The sequence below is a fragment of the Aspergillus bombycis genome (genome assembly GCF_001792695.1).
Source record: "Aspergillus bombycis strain NRRL26010 chromosome Unknown contig00022, whole genome shotgun sequence".
Taxonomy (NCBI): domain Eukaryota; kingdom Fungi; phylum Ascomycota; class Eurotiomycetes; order Eurotiales; family Aspergillaceae; genus Aspergillus; species Aspergillus bombycis.
The window spans coordinates 21,546-42,366 of NW_019170024.1; the positions used below are offsets into that span (position 1 = coordinate 21,546).

At 48.5% G+C, this 20,821-nt stretch overlaps 6 protein-coding genes across 6 annotated transcripts; 3 read left to right on the forward strand and 3 right to left on the reverse strand.

Annotated features, from left to right (window-relative positions):
* Positions 1-1,461: 1,461 nt before the first annotated feature.
* ABOM_004158 (putative G-patch domain protein) lies at positions 1,462-3,666 on the forward strand (the record flags this gene model as incomplete). The annotated part of the gene is made up of 2 exons (XM_022531288.1): positions 1,462-1,667; positions 1,728-3,666. The coding sequence occupies 2 exons, from the start codon at positions 1,462-1,464 to the stop codon at positions 3,664-3,666; spliced, it is 2,145 nt and encodes a 714-aa protein (XP_022391329.1).
* A 1,118-nt stretch (positions 3,667-4,784) lies between these two features.
* Positions 4,785-5,865, forward strand: ABOM_004159 (ubiquitin domain-containing protein; the record flags this gene model as incomplete). The annotated part of the gene is made up of 3 exons (XM_022531289.1): positions 4,785-4,787; positions 4,935-5,669; positions 5,728-5,865. The coding sequence occupies 3 exons, from the start codon at positions 4,785-4,787 to the stop codon at positions 5,863-5,865; spliced, it is 876 nt and encodes a 291-aa protein (XP_022391328.1).
* A 1,176-nt stretch (positions 5,866-7,041) lies between these two features.
* Positions 7,042-11,947, reverse strand: ABOM_004160 (ATP-binding cassette transporter; the record flags this gene model as incomplete). The annotated part of the gene is made up of 10 exons (XM_022531290.1): positions 7,042-7,747; positions 7,802-8,211; positions 8,260-9,690; positions 9,744-9,933; positions 10,024-10,083; positions 10,135-10,218; positions 10,268-10,838; positions 10,892-10,908; positions 10,962-11,013; positions 11,071-11,947. The coding sequence occupies 10 exons, from the start codon at positions 11,945-11,947 to the stop codon at positions 7,042-7,044; spliced, it is 4,398 nt and encodes a 1,465-aa protein (XP_022391349.1).
* Positions 11,948-13,097: 1,150 nt separating this feature from the next.
* On the forward strand, positions 13,098-14,213 carry ABOM_004161 (ribosomal RNA processing 1 family protein; the record flags this gene model as incomplete). The annotated part of the gene is made up of 3 exons (XM_022531291.1): positions 13,098-13,146; positions 13,231-13,338; positions 13,429-14,213. 3 exons carry the CDS (start codon positions 13,098-13,100, stop codon positions 14,211-14,213), a joined length of 942 nt encoding a protein of 313 aa, XP_022391350.1.
* Positions 14,214-14,632: 419 nt separating this feature from the next.
* On the reverse strand, positions 14,633-16,341 carry ABOM_004162 (putative sphingosine kinase (SphK); the record flags this gene model as incomplete). Its single annotated transcript, XM_022531292.1, has 3 exons — positions 14,633-15,945; positions 16,088-16,144; positions 16,203-16,341. The coding sequence occupies 3 exons, from the start codon at positions 16,339-16,341 to the stop codon at positions 14,633-14,635; spliced, it is 1,509 nt and encodes a 502-aa protein (XP_022391351.1).
* A 1,097-nt stretch (positions 16,342-17,438) lies between these two features.
* Positions 17,439-20,530, reverse strand: ABOM_004163 (coatomer subunit beta; the record flags this gene model as incomplete). Its single annotated transcript, XM_022531293.1, has 5 exons — positions 17,439-17,581; positions 17,644-19,252; positions 19,305-19,694; positions 19,745-20,165; positions 20,226-20,530. 5 exons carry the CDS (start codon positions 20,528-20,530, stop codon positions 17,439-17,441), a joined length of 2,868 nt encoding a protein of 955 aa, XP_022391352.1.
* Positions 20,531-20,821: the final 291 nt, after the last annotated feature.

The following is a 20,821-nucleotide window of genomic DNA, read 5'->3' on the forward strand; positions in this document are numbered from 1 at the left end:
TATACATAATTAAAAAAAAATAAAAAAAAAAAAAAAAAAACCCAAAGTTAAACTAACCGTGATAAGGTATCATGGGGGGTATTAATACGAGAAATTCGTATGGCCTGTATGTATGTACATACCGAGTATGTCCTGATGACATTTACCTGTGAGCAGCCAGATGATCCCATCGGCTCTTTATTAGCTACATGTGGTAGTAAGATATAGTTTTATAAGCTCTTAGACTCGAGTGGGCTACTCAGGAGTTTCAACTTACTATATGATCCATTTTGAAAGACTCGTTGTGCATGCTCAACCATTCACGTTGGGGTATACTCCGTGGTGCCTCGGGCACCGTAGCATCCAAGTGACAATAAAAATAAATTCTTACCAGTCGAGCGGAATACAAAGAGCTGCTTGAGCCTGATGTACCGTACATAACAGCTTGACGTCACCACGGAGGCATTGTCTGTGATAAAAAACAGGGTTTTCCATCTCAAATGAGACTAGGCTTGCATATATATATATACTCTATATACACATCCATCTAGACCAATGTATGCACAATCATAAGTATACTCTGTATGGATGAAGTCCAGTATGAAGACAGGGCCCAGAGTAGTAACTACTTAACAGGTACCATGGTATAAGTAGCTTGGGTCCAATGGACTCATCGAATTGGTTCAGAGCGGAAGGCACTAATGCAATCCATTCTCACTCTTTCTATCACCAACTCTAATACAAATAGAAAAGAATGAAGCATTTCTCTAGATTCGGGTACCTAACGATTACATACCACAACGTCATTCTTCATACCCCATTAGGTTTCCTCTTCATAGAAGCGAACTGGGCCGCCGGGGTTCTTCCCTTGCCAACTTTGGAGCAAGGTAAATACTCGCAGCTCTACTCGTATTTAGGGGCACAAGCCCCTTTTATAATAATTATAAGGATAACTGAATCATTGTCTTAGACTACGGTAATCTGATATTCTATGGCGACGGACTAAGCATTAGAAATGTGCTGGTTCGGGACGGAGTTCTCACTCGGAAAGAGCCTAGGTTGGGTCCATTCCAATAAAGTCAATTTCATGTACCTTCATACCGTACAACTAGTACTCGGCATACTGAGTACGGAGTCTCACACCTCCTCGTGACACGTGCTTCCGCCACATATATGTGGCGGCCTGTAGAGAGCACCGCCTCGTCACATGATATAGCCTGGACAGACCCATGATGCATCCCAGTAGGTGTGCTATCGGCTTCAATACACCTCCGCCGTTGCAGCGACAACCAAAGTTACCGCTATTACAGTGGACTTGGGCTTGAATATAGCATCACATTAACTGCGTTGCTCTACTTAGGTATGCTTGGGCTCGTATGTGTGCCATTTCTCTTCTGGAATGGAATGACTGATATGTCGTCACACTAGCCTTACAAAATGACCAGCGTTTAACGGCCAATTCTAGCGTTGCGTCACCTGCAAATGTCTGGCAAAAGGGCTCGCGCAGCCTTTGAGGCTGACCTGCAGGCACAGGAGTCCCCTTATGCTTTTTACGGGACTCCTCTTCCGCCGCTGGATGCCGGCGTCCGCGACGACGGATCTTATGTGCCGATCTGGAAACAGGAGGTGACAGATGACCGGGGAAGGAAACGCCTCCATGGTGCCTTCACCGGTGGATTTAGTGCCGGGTGAGCTCACGATTCATGGATAGTGTTGGACAGCACACTAAAGGTGGTCGCATGTTTCAGGTACTTCAACACCGTCGGATCGAAGGAAGGATGGACTCCCTCAACTTTTATTTCCTCGCGACAGAGCCGAGCAAAGGATGCCCGACAACAACGGGTAGAAGACTTCATGGACGAAGAGGATATCCGGGAGGCAGAAGAATCTCGAAATTTACACACTACCGATGAATTTTCTGGGTTTGGGTCTACAGATGTCGACCCCAACCGCCGGGGAGGGCTAATGGACCTTTTTAGAAGTGGCGGTGAGACAATGGGAATCAAACTGTTGAAAAGGATGGGCTGGAAAGAGGGTCAGGGCATTGGTCCTAAGGTTCGACGCAGAGCTCATCTTGGCGACGACACAGCCTACGGTGGCGGAGGCACTGACAAGACGTACTTGTTCGCACCGGAGAACTCACGCATGGTGGCTTTTATACATAAGACAGATCACAAAGGGCTTGGTTTTGAAGGCGAATCTCGTCTTGGCTCCCAAAAAGCCGGGGGCGATGAGTCTGACGAAGATGCCGATCCATTCTTTGGGCGGCGACTGACTGGTCAAGACATTTCTAAGCGGTCAACCCCAAAGGAGTCGCGTCGCGGAGCATTTGGTGTCGGTGTGCTGAATGACACCGGTTCAGATGACGAGGACCCGTATTCCTTAGGGCCTCAGATCTCATATAATCGAGTCATCGGGAAAGACAAAAAGAAGAAAAAGAAGTTGCTGGAAGATGCTAAACCAAAGATGGCATCCAACCCTCTGTTGAACAATAAACCGGTCTTTATATCCAAGAAGGTGCTTGCCTCTAGGAGCTCTACCGGGTTCAGGAAATGCCATGATGGCCGATTGCCCTTAGATGGGTTTGTGCTAGCGGAAGGCGTCTCAAGCTTAACGATTTCAGCACAGGAGAAGAAATATGCACCCCCCGAGGTTCCTAAAGATTGGAAATGCAGCAAGACCCCATCAGAAGAGAGGGATGCATCTAAATACGTTTCTACAGCCGAGGCAGCTAAGGCTTCTTCTTTAAACCCCACATCACGAGCTGTGCTTTTAGGGGAGGCGCAACTTCCCGGAAAATCTATTTTTGATTGGATGACCCCTGAGTCCAGGGAGAAGATCGTCAAACTAACAGGGAAGACTGACCTACCGCCAGCATTGGGTGAGAAAGCTCCAGAAGGATACGAGATGTCAGAGGCGCAGAAACGGAAGGATTTGTGGGATCTTGTTCCCAAATTGGATAAGCAAGTCGCAGTTCAGGCTTTGACCCGAGCGGCTAGTGGTTGGATGCCTTATTCCGAGGATCCAGATAAGCGATCCCGATATCGAACGTTCCTTCAAGTCCGGGCGGGACTCCGAGAAAGTCTTCCGGATCGGGTTTCTGGGTCGAGCACTGACGAATGGGCTGCTGAGCTCCACGAGTTCGCTCGCGCTGCAGAGGTCTTTAAACCGATGTCGGGGGCCATGGCGTCGCGATTCACGTCTGCCTCCAGCGGACCAAAAGGATCCTCAGATGAGGTTGAATCATCTGCGACAGATTCATTGCTTCAGAACCCTGCCAAGAAGCCCGAAGACCCTGCCGTGGCGGCCGCAAAGATCGGCATGTTTGGCCCGATGACTCGGAGCAACATATCGTTCTATCCGACGCGTCTGTTGTGCAAGCGGTTTAATGTGAAACCCCCGGACCATGTGCAAGCAGACCCCAACGATCCGGTCAAACCTTCAGACACTGCCTCTGGGGGACGGTTCCAGTCTGCAGGATATCAGACTACTGGGCCTAAGGAATTAGTCTCGCAGGAGGTTATGGATCAACTTCTGCTTGAAGCAGGCGCTAACAGTGGCGCTGTCGAAAAACCTAAACCGATTGTAGTGGAGCCTGAGCGCAACGAAGCGTTGGAGGCGGAGCGACCAGGCGAGGAAATTTTCAAGGCGATATTCGGAAGTGATGACGAGGATGATGAGAGCTGAGCAACTCGATTGGTCTTCTCTTATTTCTCACTACGGTTTATTGCACATGATGTCCGGTTTTCTTCTGGGAAGGGGGTGAAAAAAGGACCTGTAAAACAATATGTAATTTGAAGGGGGTTTTAGAGGCAAGAGAGAAAGGGAAAGGTTTAGAAGCATGGATGACGAACACCTCGAGTACTGATCCGCGTGACAAGCATAGTTAGTCGAAGACGAATCACAATCGGATCTCCACAATGGAAAAGATTAAGAACCGAACCCACAACGGCGTGGATGGTGGAGACCACATTTAATTAGTATTCACCTTCAACCAAGCTCTGGTGAATGCAAGCGAGCATCGGTCTGGACTCTGGATATACTAGTCTGAATTGGAGATTCTCAAAACCAGCGGTCAATTGGAATTCATCGAGAGAGAGAGAGTCTCTGCAAAGGGCAGAGGCAGTGGTAATACTAGTAGTAATAGTAGTAATATCAGTCACGGGGTGGTAAGTGTCGATTTTTTACGGCGAACCATCCTTTGGAAATCTCCTAGTGTGAGGTTTTTAAGATACACGGAGTACGGAGTAATTCACAGGATACATACGTATGCCTCTTACGCTTGCTTTTCCCCTCTCAATTAATCATGGAATAGAATCTTTTTTTTTTTTGGGATTTTTGGTTCCCCTCTTCTCCAGAGTTTCCTTTCTTAATAATCTTCGTATTCGTTACATTCCCTTCTTTTTTTTCCCCTTTCTCTTCGTCCTCTTCTTCTCTTTCGTCTCTTACTTACTCTCTTTCTCTCCTGCTCTTCCCCCTTTGGACTTCTTTTCTGTCCTGAGCCTCTCCCAGCGGCTGCTTCCAGAGACGACGCTTATCATTCCAGCTTCTTATCAGTTCATACCAAATACGTCATGCGACGGTTCTCGACCGTGGGCCATTAAATTCCCAGAGGCAGTCATACGATTTCCGTTCAAGTATATACAAACATTACATTCCATACGCCGTCCCTCCGCTCTCGTCTTCGGTCCTTTTTCACTCTTCCGTACTACGTCTCTGTCCCCATACAGGATATCTTGGGAATCTTGGAGCCTTTCGCATCATCCTTCCTGACTGAATGGAGTCCAGTCTTCAATATCTACAAAATGGTACAGCCCTTCCCATTAATGCTAAGCTCTTTCTACTCCCACTAGCATAACAAGCACCATCCTTGCAGATTCGCACCCCTCCACGTCAACCCAAGTTCCTCCAGAAGACCCCATTTCGTAGCTCTATATTGACTTTCTTTCTTACAGGGTTGTTGCTTGTCCACTTCGCGTGACAACCGCTCCGCATATGCAACCCAGACAGCCACCGAAGAGCGCCGTCCGGATGCGTCCTCTCGCGGGGTGAATTCAACCACCGCCGCCACTATCCCTTCTAACTCGGCGCGTGTCGTCATTCGTTCCTCCCCGGATCATCTCCCGCTGAATGAGAATTTCAACGCCCCTATCCGCCGTCATGTCTGGTATAGCAAGCGCCGACTGTGGAATCGTGCGCAGTTGGATCAGGAGCGCAAGGAGTTCTTCGAGACGCGGGTGACGGGTAAACCTGAGATCTGGGCCGCGCTGTCTGCGGCGATTTCGCTCATGCAGACAGGTGATCTCACCACGGCTCAGAGCATCATTGACGCTGCCGGAGTCACGGTGCCTACGGGCGATCTGTGTCAGGGTGTCTATGATGAGCAAGGGGTCCTCTATAGGTTGCCACAATGCATTGTGAGCGATCCAGAGAATTTGGTGAAATCCAACCTCGAAGAGGATGATTTCGACACCGACGACGACAAGCTGTCATTAGACGAGGAATCGGGAGACGAACTTATCGCCGACGATGCCGAGCGTCGCAGAGATGAGAAGGGCAAGGTCAGCGAGCGGGACTTGATCCGTGTGAAAGCACGACTAAGCGATAGGGGCGGGCCTGACATGGTCGTCACTGTCGGAAAAACGCAGAATGTTGCTTATGTCGCACGCAAATTACAACAGGAAGCCGAGGTACGTCAAATCAGGCCTATATTATATCTCATAGCTAACGCGCAGCGTTCTCACCCAGATCCCCAAAACACAGCGAATAAAAATCGCCTACCTAGGCAAAATCCTCAAGGAACATTTACCCCTAGTCGACCAAGGATGGAAACAAGGCAATGTGATCAACGCATTGGTTGTCGCACGGCCATCCCCATCATGCTAGTCGCCTTTCTATCGATTTTTGAAATCCCAAATCGGAGATTGATACAATCTGCGAGAAATTTCAGCTATTTAACGACTACCGCCATTACGATATCCCCTAGTCTATTGTTTAATTTGCATAATACCCCATGTTTGTCCGTTTCATCACCTATGTCCACTATCATACCTATTTCCCTGGCTCGGATTTACCTGTTGTCAGGCTACTCGGTTTGGCTGATAGCCACCTCCTTCCTGGCCACGGCATGATGTGATAGGTCACAGTATGTGTTTGACTGCATTTATTAATCATATGAATAGTCTAATTAAATGAAATCCGAGTGCCGGTGTGGCATGCAATTATGAATCTAGTCCCTGCCCCTTGCAGTACCCTCTTCCAGAATAACAATAATGGGTATATGAGCATGATTTCCGTAAATGGACATACAACGTGACAATTGATTGAAAGTCAAAAGGCATATACACAGAGCTGAAGTTTATTTGGCTTTATAGCAATAGTGCGGCGTGCGTGCTCTATATATATAATACAGTCTCCGCAAGTAGGTGAGGAAGCAAAAAAGGCCAAAAAGAGAGTGCATCATCCGTGAATCGAACACGGGCCTCATCGATGGCAACGATGAATTCTACCACTAGACCAATGATGCTGTAGATGTGAACCAGTAGGCTATCTGACTCAGTACTTGTTTTATATGTCTAAAAAGTGTTTTATAATTAGAAAGAAAAGAAGTATAGGAGCTTTACATTTGGATTGCAGCTAGCCCTAATGTTATGACAAGGAGTTAGCTGTATTAGTGATGCTATGGAATTCTGTCAACAATTATGCTCACAAATTTATTATATATTCAAGGCATTCTTAGTGTTTTGATATATGTAGTTTCATCCTTGGATATGTATGAAACCGTATGATGAAACAAGTGCAGCGCGATATATATCGCAGCCCTCCTCCCCCCCCCCCCTCCTCTCTCTCGGATGGAAAACACCAAGATGCGATCAAACCAACCTTCCATTCTCGGCTTCCCTCCCTTTAGGTGTCGTCCCGGACCGTCTCTTAAACACCCGACAAACCAATTTCGCACTATTTGCAATACCCCGCACCAAGCTAGTAGGTTATAATGCTTAACTCGGAAGAGGTAATACAGAGCAACAGTGCCCATGATATTGAAGCCGATGTACGCCCAGCCTAGTCCGAAATTTCGCCACCTCTCACTCCAGTCTGTTCACTAGTTAGCCCGTGGCCTGGATCCCGGTAGAAGGACTTACAGATGTTACTGCTGGCTAGGTATTGGTCGGCATTACGAAGCTGACAGTACTCGCATCCTTGTGTTGCGTTGGGGTTGTACAGCACGCCTGGTGCAGTCTGGAGATACGAGGCTAGGTAGTCGCCACAGGTTGAGCCGGAGGGTGGGTTGAAGACGCTTAGCTCGCCTGCGTCACATCTGATTGCTCGGCCGTGTAATCCTGTTGCTGTCATGCCCGCGATTAAGTATGTCAAGGGCGATACTCGATACATGAAGATCCAGAATCCCGGGAGAGCGTTCGGTGGTTGCATGACTCCGTTGAAGGTGGTGGCCATGATGAATAGCAATGTTGCGATGGTTCCTCCTGTCTCTGCGTCGGGCAGTGCGGATATAACAAAGGTTGCAAATGTCGAGGTGAACATGTAGAACTGGATGATGAAGAGTAACATGAGGCCTTGCCGTTGAGATGCCTGGTTGGCACCGTATATGGGATAATAGTAGCATGCCCATGAGATTACCCCGGCAAATATCTGGTAAGGGATCTCGACTATGACGTTGGCGATAAGGAACGCCGCCCATGAATACGCCTTCGATGGTCGCTCTCTGACTTCGTAAAGGGACCGCTGGACCACGAATTTTGGCATGATTCTAAAGCCTGTGTTAGCTGGCAATTACAAATGAGAGTCTAGAGCTGTCACATACTGTTGTACCAATGTCGAGAAGATGGATGTCAGCATGAAGGCACTGAATAGGATGTCCTGGAATCCCTGCTGACTGCTATTGGGCTTGAAGAATGTGAAGCCGATGAATAGCGACGAGAGGGTAGCAAGAAGCATCTTGGCCCATACGTAGGAAGGCTCTCGCCAATACTGCTGGAAGACACGATGAGTTACGTACCCCAGCTGGTACATAAACGGCATGGCGTATTCCGCAGGTTTTCCTTGGTGGGTGTCACCACTGCCATTGGATGCTGAAGCTCTCTCTTGATAGATCCTGTCAATTTCCTTTTGGACATCACTCGATTCGCGACTTTCATTCCATATGGCAGACCAGTCCTTAGAGGCTTTACCAGAGGCGCCGGCTCCGATAATTTCCAGCATATACTCGGCCGGCTTTCGCCTGTTAGTATGCTATCAATGAAGACGAAAGGGTGCACTTACATTCTCTTCCGAGCCGCAAGCTCTTGCCCCATTCCCCTCAAAGTACTCAAGGAGAGTGCGAGACTGCTCACCGATTTGTCCAAAATAAACAGTCTTGCCGCCCTTGGCCAGAAACAAGAGACGGTCAAACTGCTGAAACAAGAGCGCACTCGGTTGGTGGATTGTAGAAAGCACTGCTTGACCATGATCTGCGAGCTTCCGCAAGAAGGCTACGATAGACCAAGAACTCTGGGAGTCCAGACCACTAGTTGGCTCATCAAGAAAAATCAGCAATTCAGGCTTTGCAGCCAACTCCACCCCAATTGTTAAAAGCTTCCTTTGCTCAACATTCAAGCCTTCTCCCGGTGTCCCAACAATAGCGCCAGCGAAGTCTTGCATATTGAGCATCTCTATAACTTCCTCGACATAACCGTACTTCTCCTTCCTCGAGACAGACTTTGGTTGACGTAGGAGCGCACTGAACCGTAGCGCCTCTCTCACTGTTGTTGTGGAAAGGTGGAGATCTTGCTGCTGCACATACCCTGTTTTCCTCTGGAAGCTATTGTCAAGCTCTTTCCCATCTACCAGCATATCACCCGTCACGACGCCGATAGAAACACGCTTAGCGAGAACATCAAGCAAGGTCGTTTTACCAGCTCCTGATACACCCATCAGTGCGGTAAGTGTACCAGGCTTAACCCACCCCGAGACGTGGTCTAATAAACGCCGCTCTCCCCCCTTCACAGGGATATCATAGCACACATTTCTCCAGGTAAATATGCTCCGCTGCTCTGGTATAACGGATGCAGCATTCTCAGTTTCCTTCTCTTTATGTGACTGAGCGAGGTCAGTAGATCCAGAGTCACCTTGAGTTTTGTCAAGGTCGCGCATATGTGCTGGCGCATGACCCCGTCGAAACACCAAGAACTCGGCTTTAGAAGAAGTCTGGGAATTGATTTCCGTGGCCAGTAGATAGATCGCGGAGAAGAAAATCCAAAAGCCTATCAGAATGCCAAGGTTCCTCCATTCGTGCGCATATGTGTACCTATACTGCGATTCAATGAAAGCGTCCCCAGAAACGGTCCTTTCGCCTGCAACAGCACCTCTGGCAGAGCAGATAAAGGAATCACCGCTAAGACTCGGGTAAGAAGGCACAAATTGCGAGCATATGAACTGTCGACCATGGAACTCGTTGGCTATCATGGACTCGAACGTGTAGAAGATGGGATTGATCCACCGGATCCAGCTAAACCACGGGATGTCATGCATCTGCGGAACAGGGATTACGAAGCCTGTATAGATGACGATGGCTAAGACTAATACACCGGCCATGGCCATAGCTTGCGCGAGGGTCTTTGTCGAAGCTGCAAGGGTCCGAAAGATTCCCGACATTGCAAGTGTACTAAGGAACGTAAATAAGAAGAAAATGAAAAACTGGGACGGCTCATATCGCTATATGCTTGTGTTAGCAGCTTTTACGTATGGGATGGCTAGTCGTTACTTACCAATCCAGCCAGGAAGTAAAAAATGATATTGAAAATCACGGCTGAGACAAACTTCACTGGTACGTCGCTTACAATGCCCCCAAATGCTTCAGTGAAGGGGTGGACAAAAGCATAGGACGCCTGCTTCTCAACTATAGGTCGCTGGTCATAGAGGGAGTTGATCTCGGTGATACTGATAAGAGCATTCATTCTAGACACAGGGGTTAGTCCGGGATTTGCGTTTTTCGTAAGGCCATCCGGGCCACCGGGGCTGATATCTGACATTCAAGGGCATACTCACAAAACAGCGAAGAAAAGGGCAGCTCCTTTACTATAGAATCCGGCTGTAGCAGTTGGTGTCCTGTGAAGGTTAAAATTGTATTAGACATAAGGGTGATATCGAACTACTCACCCAAAATACATGGAACCAATTATAAGAGCCATGAAGATTCTTCCGAGGACCGTTGTCAGTGTGGCGGGCTTGTCGTTCCAGAGTCTATGGTGGTTAGTATAGAAATGATGGCAAAAGTGTAGTGGATAAGTACCGTTGATAAGCTCTGATTGTGCAGAGCTTGATTTGCATCGGAATTGATATGATATATGGGCTCTCCGGGCGAACATGCTTTGCCTGTTTAACTCTCTTCATTTCTCCAAAGCTTTGCTCTGCTTCTCCTCCTACTGGGAACTCCATATGATATTCATCGATTTCTCCCTGGAGTGCGGCATATTGAGGGCTCTTTTTCCAGTACTTCTCAAATTCATCTGGCGTGCGAGGGACCTTGTTCTCCATTCCATCCCGTGCTTGACGCTCCTGCGGGTTGGTAACGGCTGTCAAGAAATCCCCAGTAGTTTGGCGTGGTGGACAATGCCAGCCCATACCGGTGAAGTAGTCTCTTGCCTCATCACATGGTCCAAAATAGATCTCTCGCCCTTCGTATAGAACGATAGCCTTGTCAAAGACATCGTAGATTGCCTGCGAGGCTTGATAGATTGCAACCGCATGACTAGTGCCAGCTAAATTGGAGGAAAGCCGCAGCGCTTTGACAAACTCCAATGCGCTTGCAGAATCCAGACCTCTGGTACTGTTGTCCCATGCTCCCATGGGTGCACCGGAAACTGGTATGATGTCAATTGCAAAGTTACCAAAGTCAAAGCGGCTTAATACTTACGTGCCATTTCAGCTATACTGTATGCGGGTCAGAGAAGCACCAGCAATCATGATATGTAGGGCATACTAACCTCACTCGTTTTCGTTCGCCCCCTGAAACACCTCGAATATAATCATCACCCACTGTGCACAGGTGTCAGCTACTTCAACGCCCAGAGGTTTCTGGCTTGCCCGACATACCCTTTGTGTTGTACGTATGAAGTAAGCCAAATACAGCCATCGCAACCTTGGCGATGTGCTTAGCAAACTCTTGTCGCTTGAGCCCACGTAGCCTATTCTCGGGGGTTCTCGCCGCTGCAGCAAATTCCAACGTTTGTCCGACGGTCAAATGAGGGAAATGCTTATCCACCTCTTGGTTGTACAAAACTTCACCCTTGAACTCTTTATGCATCTTCTCCATCGAAACACCATTATATTGTATCTCTGAGCTTTCGCGAAGCTTTAAACCATGCAGCTGGCCACACAATGTTTTGAGAAAGGTCGAACAACCGCTACCAGGCCTCCCCAGAACAATCAGCATCTCGCCGCTCTTTAGAAGACCATCAAAATTGCGCAAAATCTGCTTCTCTGGGGACTTTTTCGCAAGGCTCAGCCATCCTTGTGGGCGGAAAGGCTCCAACAAAATCGATCCCACAGTGCTTTGATATTGCAGCGCCGAGCCTGACCCGGACACATTGAGATTCTGAAATACAACTCCAGTCGACGGGGGACGAGGAATGCCTTCCTTATCCATCAGCTTCAGTCTCATCCGAGTCCATTTGTACTGGTCGAATTGACCACTGGTAGGGTCCAGAGAAGGGTGATCAAGGCCAATATCCTCAAGTGTATCTCTGCGTTGGAGACGAGACTCGCTCTCTTGAGAGCTAGTCGCACGACGTTGCAAGGGGAAGTTTGACGCAATGCGCGTCAACTCCGCTCTGTTTTCGGGATTAATACTCTCGAAGACTGAGGCATCGTCGAATTTTGACCCCCTCCGCTTATACTGCTGTCTCACGTCCGCCCCATCTTCCTGGATTGAACTTGACCGGCTGCTGCCGGTGCGTTTCTCCTCTGTCATTTCTTAATCATCAACCCAGCCTTTTGTGAGCCGACAAGATAAGATGTCAAGTATTAAGGCAATAAGGGTGTGGATATTTGTTCACTTTAGATGACCAATGATGCACAATAACTATGTATGCAGAATGCAATTGAGACTAGGCATAGGAATCGAGGAAACGAACAGCAAGATATGGGTGTAACGATTCTATATAAGGAAGCCCGCACGTTGCGCGTGTAACCCCATTCGTCACCAGTGAAATGCAACCTAGTAAGTACTGTGTATTGACTGACCTGACCCTGTTTATGATTGCATTACGGTTTGCTAATTAACTCTCAGGCTGAAGTTTCAATTCGTCCCGCGGTAAGTGGTGATGTCATCGACAGAAAGGCCCAAATGCCTCTAGAAACTCCCCAGTGGAGCAACCCCAGGATTTCTGCACTATTGAACTGCATCTTCCCAACCTGAGTGGTCGTTGTGTCTACACACATGGAGCCACCAGGGGTTATACAGAAGGTACTGTTTCAATGTGCTGGATGCGGCCGAGAAGAGTATTTTTCAGCGTCGAGAGTTGAAGACGCGTATGTAATTTTAGAAAAAATAATTAGTTCAAGCCGCTGGGTTTTCAACTTTAGATCTGGTGTCTCGCAACAGCAGGTCCGTACAAATAGTATACAATAGGGTAAGTTGGGAGGTGTGGATATCAATAGCTGTAGACTTTCTCATGCAGTCAGTCGTATACTAAGATACCCGTGATCCAATAGTACTGTAACAAATCTTGGATCAAGTAGCCACCTTCTGCTTTAGGAATCTAGGTTTTCTGAGTACATTTTTACCTTCCATCTATCTTTCCGTTAATCGGTCTTCCCAACTTTCAGTCTTAAAAGTCTCATTCTGCTTGTGGGTCCAGCATCATCGCTGTCGCGGAATATCGTGAATTGTAGTATGTAATAGTAGATAAAAGTAGACTAAGTTATCGAAAGTTCCCCACCCAGTTGGATCTCGGCCCATCAGCGGTGCACTTGCATATTCACCCAATCATAACTCGAGACTCATCCCGCCCAAATATTTCAAGAGCAAACAGAGCAAACATTAAAAAAAAAAAAGATTGTCTGTATGAAGGTCTTCCGCAGATCAGGTTAGACATACAGCAAACAACAAAGCTACAACCATGACAGATCTACAAAAGACTCCCTTCGTCAGGGAGCTCGCATCCAGCGGTATGTCCCAATATCAGTCGAACCCCGCCTCAATCGCACATGTCCGCTTCGCGTATCCCAACCCAAAGCTAACCAATGTCGCAGACAAGAAAATCCGGGACAAAGCAACCGACTCCCTAACTCTCTTCCTCCGCTCCAGAGCCGACCTCTCTCTCATCGAGCTTCTCAAACTATGGAAAGGCCTGTTCTTCTGTACGTCTCGCGCTGCTCCCCATGCCTACATACACCCGAGGTTGAAATACAAATTGTATATCGAGAAAAACTAACAAACGACTCAACCAGGCTTCTACCACTCCGACCGCCCACTCACACAACAAGCCCTCGCGCGGAACCTCTCCTACTCACTCGTCCCGACTATTCCCCGCTCTGCCGTCCATCGCTTCCTGCGCGCATTTTGGATCACCATCAGCCGAGATTTCCATTCGCTGGATCGGTTGCGACTGGACAAGTACCTGCTGCTGATCCGTTTCTATGTCGGGGTTGCATTTGAGATCTTCCTGAAGGGCGCGCAGCAAAAGGCCGCGCAGGACAAGGACAGCAACAAGAAGCGGAAGAGGGAAGCTGAACAGAACGGAAAATCGAAGAAGCGGTCGAAGGGAAAGAAGCAGAGCGAGGTTCTCCAGGAGAAGGAAGAGGAGCAGAATGATGAGACTAAGTGGGCGGAATTGGAGTCGTACATCTCAATCTTGGAAGAGGGCCCGCTTTGTCCGCTTAACTTCGACCCCGACCAGCCCGCCACTGATGAGAAGAAGGATTATGTCGCCATGCCCCATGGCCCCGATGGGTTGAGGTATCATATTATGGATATCTGGATTGATGAGGTGGAGAAGGTGCTTGAGTTTGAGGAGGGGTCTGATGGGGTGCGGAAACCAAAGGGTGATGTTCCAATTGAGCTGATTTTGAGACCCATTGAGAAGCTGCGGGCCGACAGTCCGTACAAGCCTGTAAGGACTCGGGCAAAGGAGACTTTGGAGGACGAGCGATTGATCGAGTGGGGATTCCGGACTCGGAAGGTTGTTTCCGATGAAGAGGAGGATAGTGACGAGGAATGGGGTGGATTTGATTGATTTCCATGTATTACTAGAAAATTTGATGTCTATTGTGGGATTTCATGGTGTTAATTCTTTATATACAATTATAGCGGCCACCATTTTCTTTTTTCTATTTTCCCAAATTAAAGGCTCTTATTACTGGTTCAGAGATGCAGATACAGCAACGATTGTCTTTCCATGAACTCTATAGTAAAGTGTATACATCACGAGCTATAGTTGTTAGTCAGTTCTGGCTAACGGTATCCAGCTAGCAGAGCCCTAAACCAACTGTATTAAAAGCATGCCTGTGCTTCCTCGAAAGTCTTGCGCGCGGGTATCATAAAATGCCAAGACTAGTAATAGTAAATATATGGATACAACCAAAAGACATCACGGACGACCTGTTTCTCCATCGTGTCCTCTCTTACTTGAAGCAAGGGACTTTGTCAAGGACATCATGGTCTCGGACCCTCTGCTTCATAGAGATGTCCCGATTTAGAGAGCACCGTGCCCAGACCTCTATGGACTTCAGCCTGGAACGCTTCGAAGGGGATGCTTTCACCGTCAACGCTGATATAGCCTTCCTTCTGGCGAGGGACCAGGCGGTAGGCAACAGCCTTGCGGATCTTGACATCGGGCATATCATAGAACTCATTCTCCGGGATGGCGGTCATCATCTTGAGGGTCGTAGTACGGGGGATTGTTCCGTTAATGGTGACAATGTCCATCAGCCCATCGTTGGGCACGGAGGCGGGGAAGAAATTTGTGTCCTTGGACACAATAGCCATTTTTCCCGCGTAAAAGTTACCCATTTCTTCGCCTGGAATGACTTCCCAATCTTTGGGAAGATCATCCTGGACCGTGCCATATTTAAGCTCGGGAAGACCCTTGGACTGTCCTGCAGTCTCTTCGGGGGAACGACGCGGAGCTGGGTTGTGTGCGTATGTATTGTAATGGTCTTTGATCGCCTTTTTATCATCAATCTCCACCTTGATGGCGAGGTCGCATGGGTACACCGTCCGTTGCATGATGCGTACAAGGAAACCGTACGTGAAACGATGAGCTCCCATCCATCGGATGTTGTCGGTTCCAAGGTCCGATTCCGCGATGACACCGAAGGATTGAGACAGGAACGACAGTGTGCGAGTGTTCCCTTGCGTAAGCGAGACCAGATCCATCGACGTTCTCAGGCCTTTGACAATCGCAAGCGCTGCCACTGAAACATTGCCCGTCCCACAAAGATTCCATGCCATGGCATTACCAGAGCCGCAGGGGACCATGGCGACGGCTACTTTTGCCAGTGCTTCTCCAGCATTTGGTTTCTTTCCTAGACCATTGAAGACCTCGTACGGCAAACCATCACCGGAGCAGCAAACGATAGCATCATAGGCGTCAATGTCAATTTGCTCCACGATCTCGGTGGCGTGGCCTCGATGTGTTGTTTCCTGCACATCCACTACACAGCGCGCAGCGGCGAAGACCGGCGCTGCATGTTTGTGATAGCTCTTAGAAGCTGCACCTTTACCGCCAAATGGGTTGATCAAAACTTTAAGTCTTTTATACCGTTGTGCTTCGCCATATGCGAGGTCTAATAGTTGCGAAACCCACGTCTGCGCATTTGCCTTTTCTTTCTCAGTGATCGGGTACTCAAGGGCAGTCACGGAAATGCTGTCTTTGGTAGCGGCTTGGGCATAGGTGATGGTTAGGCCCGCAGGGGAAAGATCGGCATCAAGAATATTATATAGCCCAATGGAATGGGTAGTTTTAGCTGTTATAGATATAGTCAGTCAAATTGAACCTTCTTTTTGAGTCGACGCGCGATAAGTTCCCCTCCGAACTGGAGCCAAGTAGAACGCGACGAGAAAGAAAGTCAAAAGGAAAAAAAAGGGAAGGTGTTCAGTGCGACATACATGACTTGGCTAACAAGCCACAGCATGCGCGCTGATCTTTTGACTTTGGGCGCTCGTCTGTAGCACCAGAGTTAATCAACAAGGAACTACGAGCCATTGATTCCTAACCACGTACCGATAACGAGAAGGGAGTCGCCCCCGATTGTAAGGGAAACCGATTGTGCAACCGTCAAGGTTGAATCGTGCTGCAGCAATCGTTGAGAATCCGGCTGATCCGCAAGATTGGAAGAAGGGCCATTGGAGGGAGAAGTCATGATGTTCCGTTGGGAAGCGGAAATCGCATCCTACCGAGGGATGGGCAGAGGGGGGGGGAGATAAATAAAGAAAGGAACAACTCTGGCAGGGGAGTGATCAACAGGGCAGAGAAGGAGAGAGGAGGTTCAGGTAGTCAATAATAAGTTACTCGAAGTAACTCCGGAGTATGGACGAGCCGGGCGGAGTTCAGGAAAAGGCTAACGAACTAAATAAATGATTTTTGTAAATGTTAAAAAAAATTTCAATCCAAATGGACAGACTTGGTTTCATTTAAATGTTGCAATGGCCCACCAGTTCCCTTCGTACAAGTACTGGCCTTTTTCTATTTCGAGTATTTCTTTCGCCATTCTGGACATGACAGCGCGGATCTCCCCTGGTGATTCTTTTTGTTCTTTTCTTTTTTTTTTTTTTTAATTCTTGGTTGTACGGAATCGTATTGTCCCTTTCCACGCCCATCCCTTCAATAACTATAGTCCTCTCTATCACTTCCGGCCCTTCCGCGCGTATAAATGACTCCACGTTTGACATGGGCTGAAGAACCATAGCCATTGCCGAATTCCCAACCATGTCTCTTTTTGAATACCGAGCCCAATTCTTGGGTCATTTTCCCTCTCCAGGCCCAATGAACCTTTCCTGAAACCAAGTGGCCCTTCCGTTGCATCCTCACCCCAGGGTTGGGTCGTTTCCACAGCCGAGGTATCAGCGATCTGCGGGGTGTGGAGACAACTTAACACTTGAAACATAATAAATACAGGACGGAGTAGATAGTACATACCCCATGGATGATTGTACATACATAATTATATACATGATGACTGTACGATCCGCTGATGGCCAATCTATGCGTTAACAAAGAGACATAATCCCGGAAACCCATGGAAGATCTATTGGTAGAATTCTTTCATTTCAAAGAGGAAAAAGTCTTTTCTCATCCAGTACAACACGGTAGAAAAAGGAAACACGTATAGTCAAGAGATTCGTCCATCGGAGTCACACTGAAGAGCGAACAAAAACGCAGATCAAATACAATAGATACTATGATAATAAGATAGAATGTAAAAGGGTAATCAACTATTCAAGCGCCGGTCAACATCAATTAGGCAGCCGAGGCCTTCAGGCCTTTCAGGGATCCCAAACTCAATGCCAGTCCCTGTGAACGGCTTCTTATCCGCACAAACCCAGTGATCGGTCCGTCGTCTCCTTCCTTCTCGATGCTCAAGTTTGCAAGTGCGTCCTCGCCTGTGACACCGTTAGCCCTCGTCCGACGAAATACTTCCATCACGCGGGTTAAGTATACATACCAAATACGCTCCGGGCATATAGATTAGCACTCAAGAATCGACAGTCTCCCTTCAGCGATGCTTCTGGCGTCAGGCATGCCATGTTGGTGCTGTCCATGAGTTGCTTGAGGAATTCGCGGAGGCTCTTCGCCTTGGAGTTGATGTTGACCTTGTTCTCCCACTCGAATTCGGTCCACATGGTCCGGAACTGAGTCTCGGTGCAGTGGGCGGGCTGGATGTAATCCATGATGTCGGCATGAATGTCGTTAAGAATGACAACGTGCGACTCAGTTGAGCTGGCGCCATCATACACGATATTACCAAAGATGACACCCGTGTCCGTGGACGATACCTTGACTGTAGCCTGCACATTCAAGAAATCGCGGGGTCCGAGGTTGTGGGTTGCTGGCCGTTCGACAACCTTCAGGTCTCCAAGTGTCGCAAACTCGACGGACAGGTTTTGCAGGGTTTCCAGAGTTTGGTTGACCAGAAGAACATCCAGAACAATATCAAATTGGTGAACGGTGACGTAGGCCTCGGCATAGACGGGATCCGAGAAACCAGTGAGTTGCACCACACGGCTAAGTTTGGAAGAGACAGTTTCCACCGTGGAGTCCCCGCCGGTGGCCTTGGCCAAATCAAGCTCAATCTCCTCCGCGCCTTCAAGAGCGTTCTTCTTGGAGAATTGCCGGATAGGGATTGCATCATCAATCTGCACGGCACTCTTGGCCTTCTCGACCGCCTCCTTAGCCGCTCTCTTTTTGTCCTCCACCTGGACCATGGCCCGGAATGCCTTCCGGGTGTCCTCCAGAAAAGTGGTTTCCAATTCCTTTCTCTCGGAGAATTCAGCAAGCGAACGTACACAGCACATGATACGGTCCACTGAATCCTCATCGATAGGGGCTTTGACGAACTGGGATTGGCCGACACGAATGATCGAGATCATGATCAGCATTGCCTCCGCACGCAGTGCGTTTGTCCGAGCAGCATCCTCAGAAACCTCAGAATGGCGCATCACCAATTTCGTTAAGGTGGAAGAAAGAACGGTTGCTAGGTAGTAATCACCGTCCAGGATCAATTGACGGAGAGGGGGCTTCTGAGCAGCTTTGACGGCTTCAAGCCTGGCTGCAGCCGCGGACTGACTAGTCAGAGCATTCTCAGTAGCATACGTGCCATCTGCCAACACCTTTCTAGATCCGGTTGGCGCCGAAGGTTTGGCATGGCCATTGACCTGTTCCTTGAGTGCACTGTCTTCTGGGGTTTCGTCGAGCAGCCGCTGTTCCGAAGCCAAGATAGGGATCTCACCCAAGCTAGCTCTGATCTTCTTCCAGGCTTCACGGATGTCTTTCTCCTCCAAAGAGTATTCACCGACAACCCACAGGACACCGCGGTAAACCTTTCCGGCACGGACCTCACTCAAAGTCGACACCAGGCGATCGACGATGGAAGCGCGCAGGTTAGGGAACTTCTCCACGACCTCCTTGACGAATGAGATCACATCTACGGCAGAGTTGTTGTTAAAGTCCGCAATGAAGTCCATTAGAAGATCAACGACGCTAGCAGCGATCTCCGAGAATTTAATGGCACAATTGTGTATCGATTGGATGAGAAGTTGACGATACTCGCTATTCTATATAGGTTGTCAGTTGGATGCTTTTGTTACAAAGGAGTCGGAAACATACCTTCTCATATTGCTCATCTACAGTCTTGGCAAGCTCCTTCTTCAGTAGCATGACAATCTCTTCGACATTCTTGCTGGAGACCATCTCTAATGCGATGCCGAGGGCCTTCCGCCGAACGTCGATGTCCGGACTGGAAAGGACGCGTAGAATTTCCATTGTGAGATCCTCCAAAACACCTTCGTTGCGGATCCTCAGCTGGTCAACCCGATCAAGAACAATGAGCTTCACATTGTTGTCGGCCTCTCTGATGCATAATTCAATTAACTTCTGGGCAGCTGCCTTGACGGCTACTGGGTTGCTGGTAAGAGCAGTAAGGGATGTCGCAGCTTCGTAAATCACGGTACTGGTTGAAGCGTCTAGGAGATCGAAGATCAATTTCAGGTACCTCGCCTGCCGGTCGTTAGTAGCCTGTAGCATCCTTCTGCTCTTCGACGACCCACCTTATTCTGAGCGTTCTGCACCGCATCTTTCCTGATAAATTCGAGCTCCGCCAGCTGAAGTAGTTCATCTGTATTGGGAATACTATCGAATGTAGAGGCCAAGTACTCTAGGGCTTTCTGATGACTGATGGACATGAGAGCCGCAAAAGCATTGCGCTTGCACGTGCCGTCAGTCTCGGTGTCGAGGAACGCCTGGATGAGTTCAGGCGCATCGGGAATAAGAGCTTCCGAATGTTGAAAAATAGAAGCGACAGCCCAAACGGAGTTCTTTCTCACATAGGCATGACGGTGTTCCAAGCATGAGCGGGCTGACGAGAGGAGGGGTTCAATGAGTTCCGGTTCTCGGAGCTTGCACAGGAAGCGAAGGGTGTTGCCTCGAATATATTCGTTGGGGTGCTGAAGGTCATTGCGAATACCGTTGCTGCGCGGATAAATGCATATTAGAGCAGCCACCTACCAAAGGCCGAATGGAATGCCTTACCAAACAAGGATCATTTCTTGCTTCAACTTGCCATTCGCATCGAGCTTCGGGCAGATCTCGTAGTAGAAGTACAGTAGTTTCTTGAGAGGCTTGCTCTTCGAAGGCATCACAAATCGAATAATGTGCATCAACAGCTGGGGCATTGGATCTCCATTGAGCATGATCGTGATGATCGTCCTCATCGTCTCCATCTTAGTTTCATCATTGCCCTTCTCCAACTGCAATTTCAGGTCCTGTATGGAAGGCTGATCAGCCGTGTTGTCCAGATGGACAAGACTGTATGCATTTTCTAAAAACGACGCCATGGTGACGAGGGTTTAAAAAGTGAGCGGCCGTGGCAGGAATGGGATAAGGAGGGAGGAGAGCTAAATGTGGTCAGTACAACAGACTATTGTTATTGATTGGATCCTTCAGGGGAGGCGGGCAGGGAGAAGTACCGGAACTACTCTCCTCAGATGTATGAAGCAAGCGGAAGAAAGGAACTTAAAAAAGCAATTCGACTCCCCTCACCAGCCTTGCATTCATCAGCATGTAATGTTGATCTGAGAATCAACGTTGTCCATTTGCGCGGCGGAGAGCGCAAGCTGTCCGGAGTG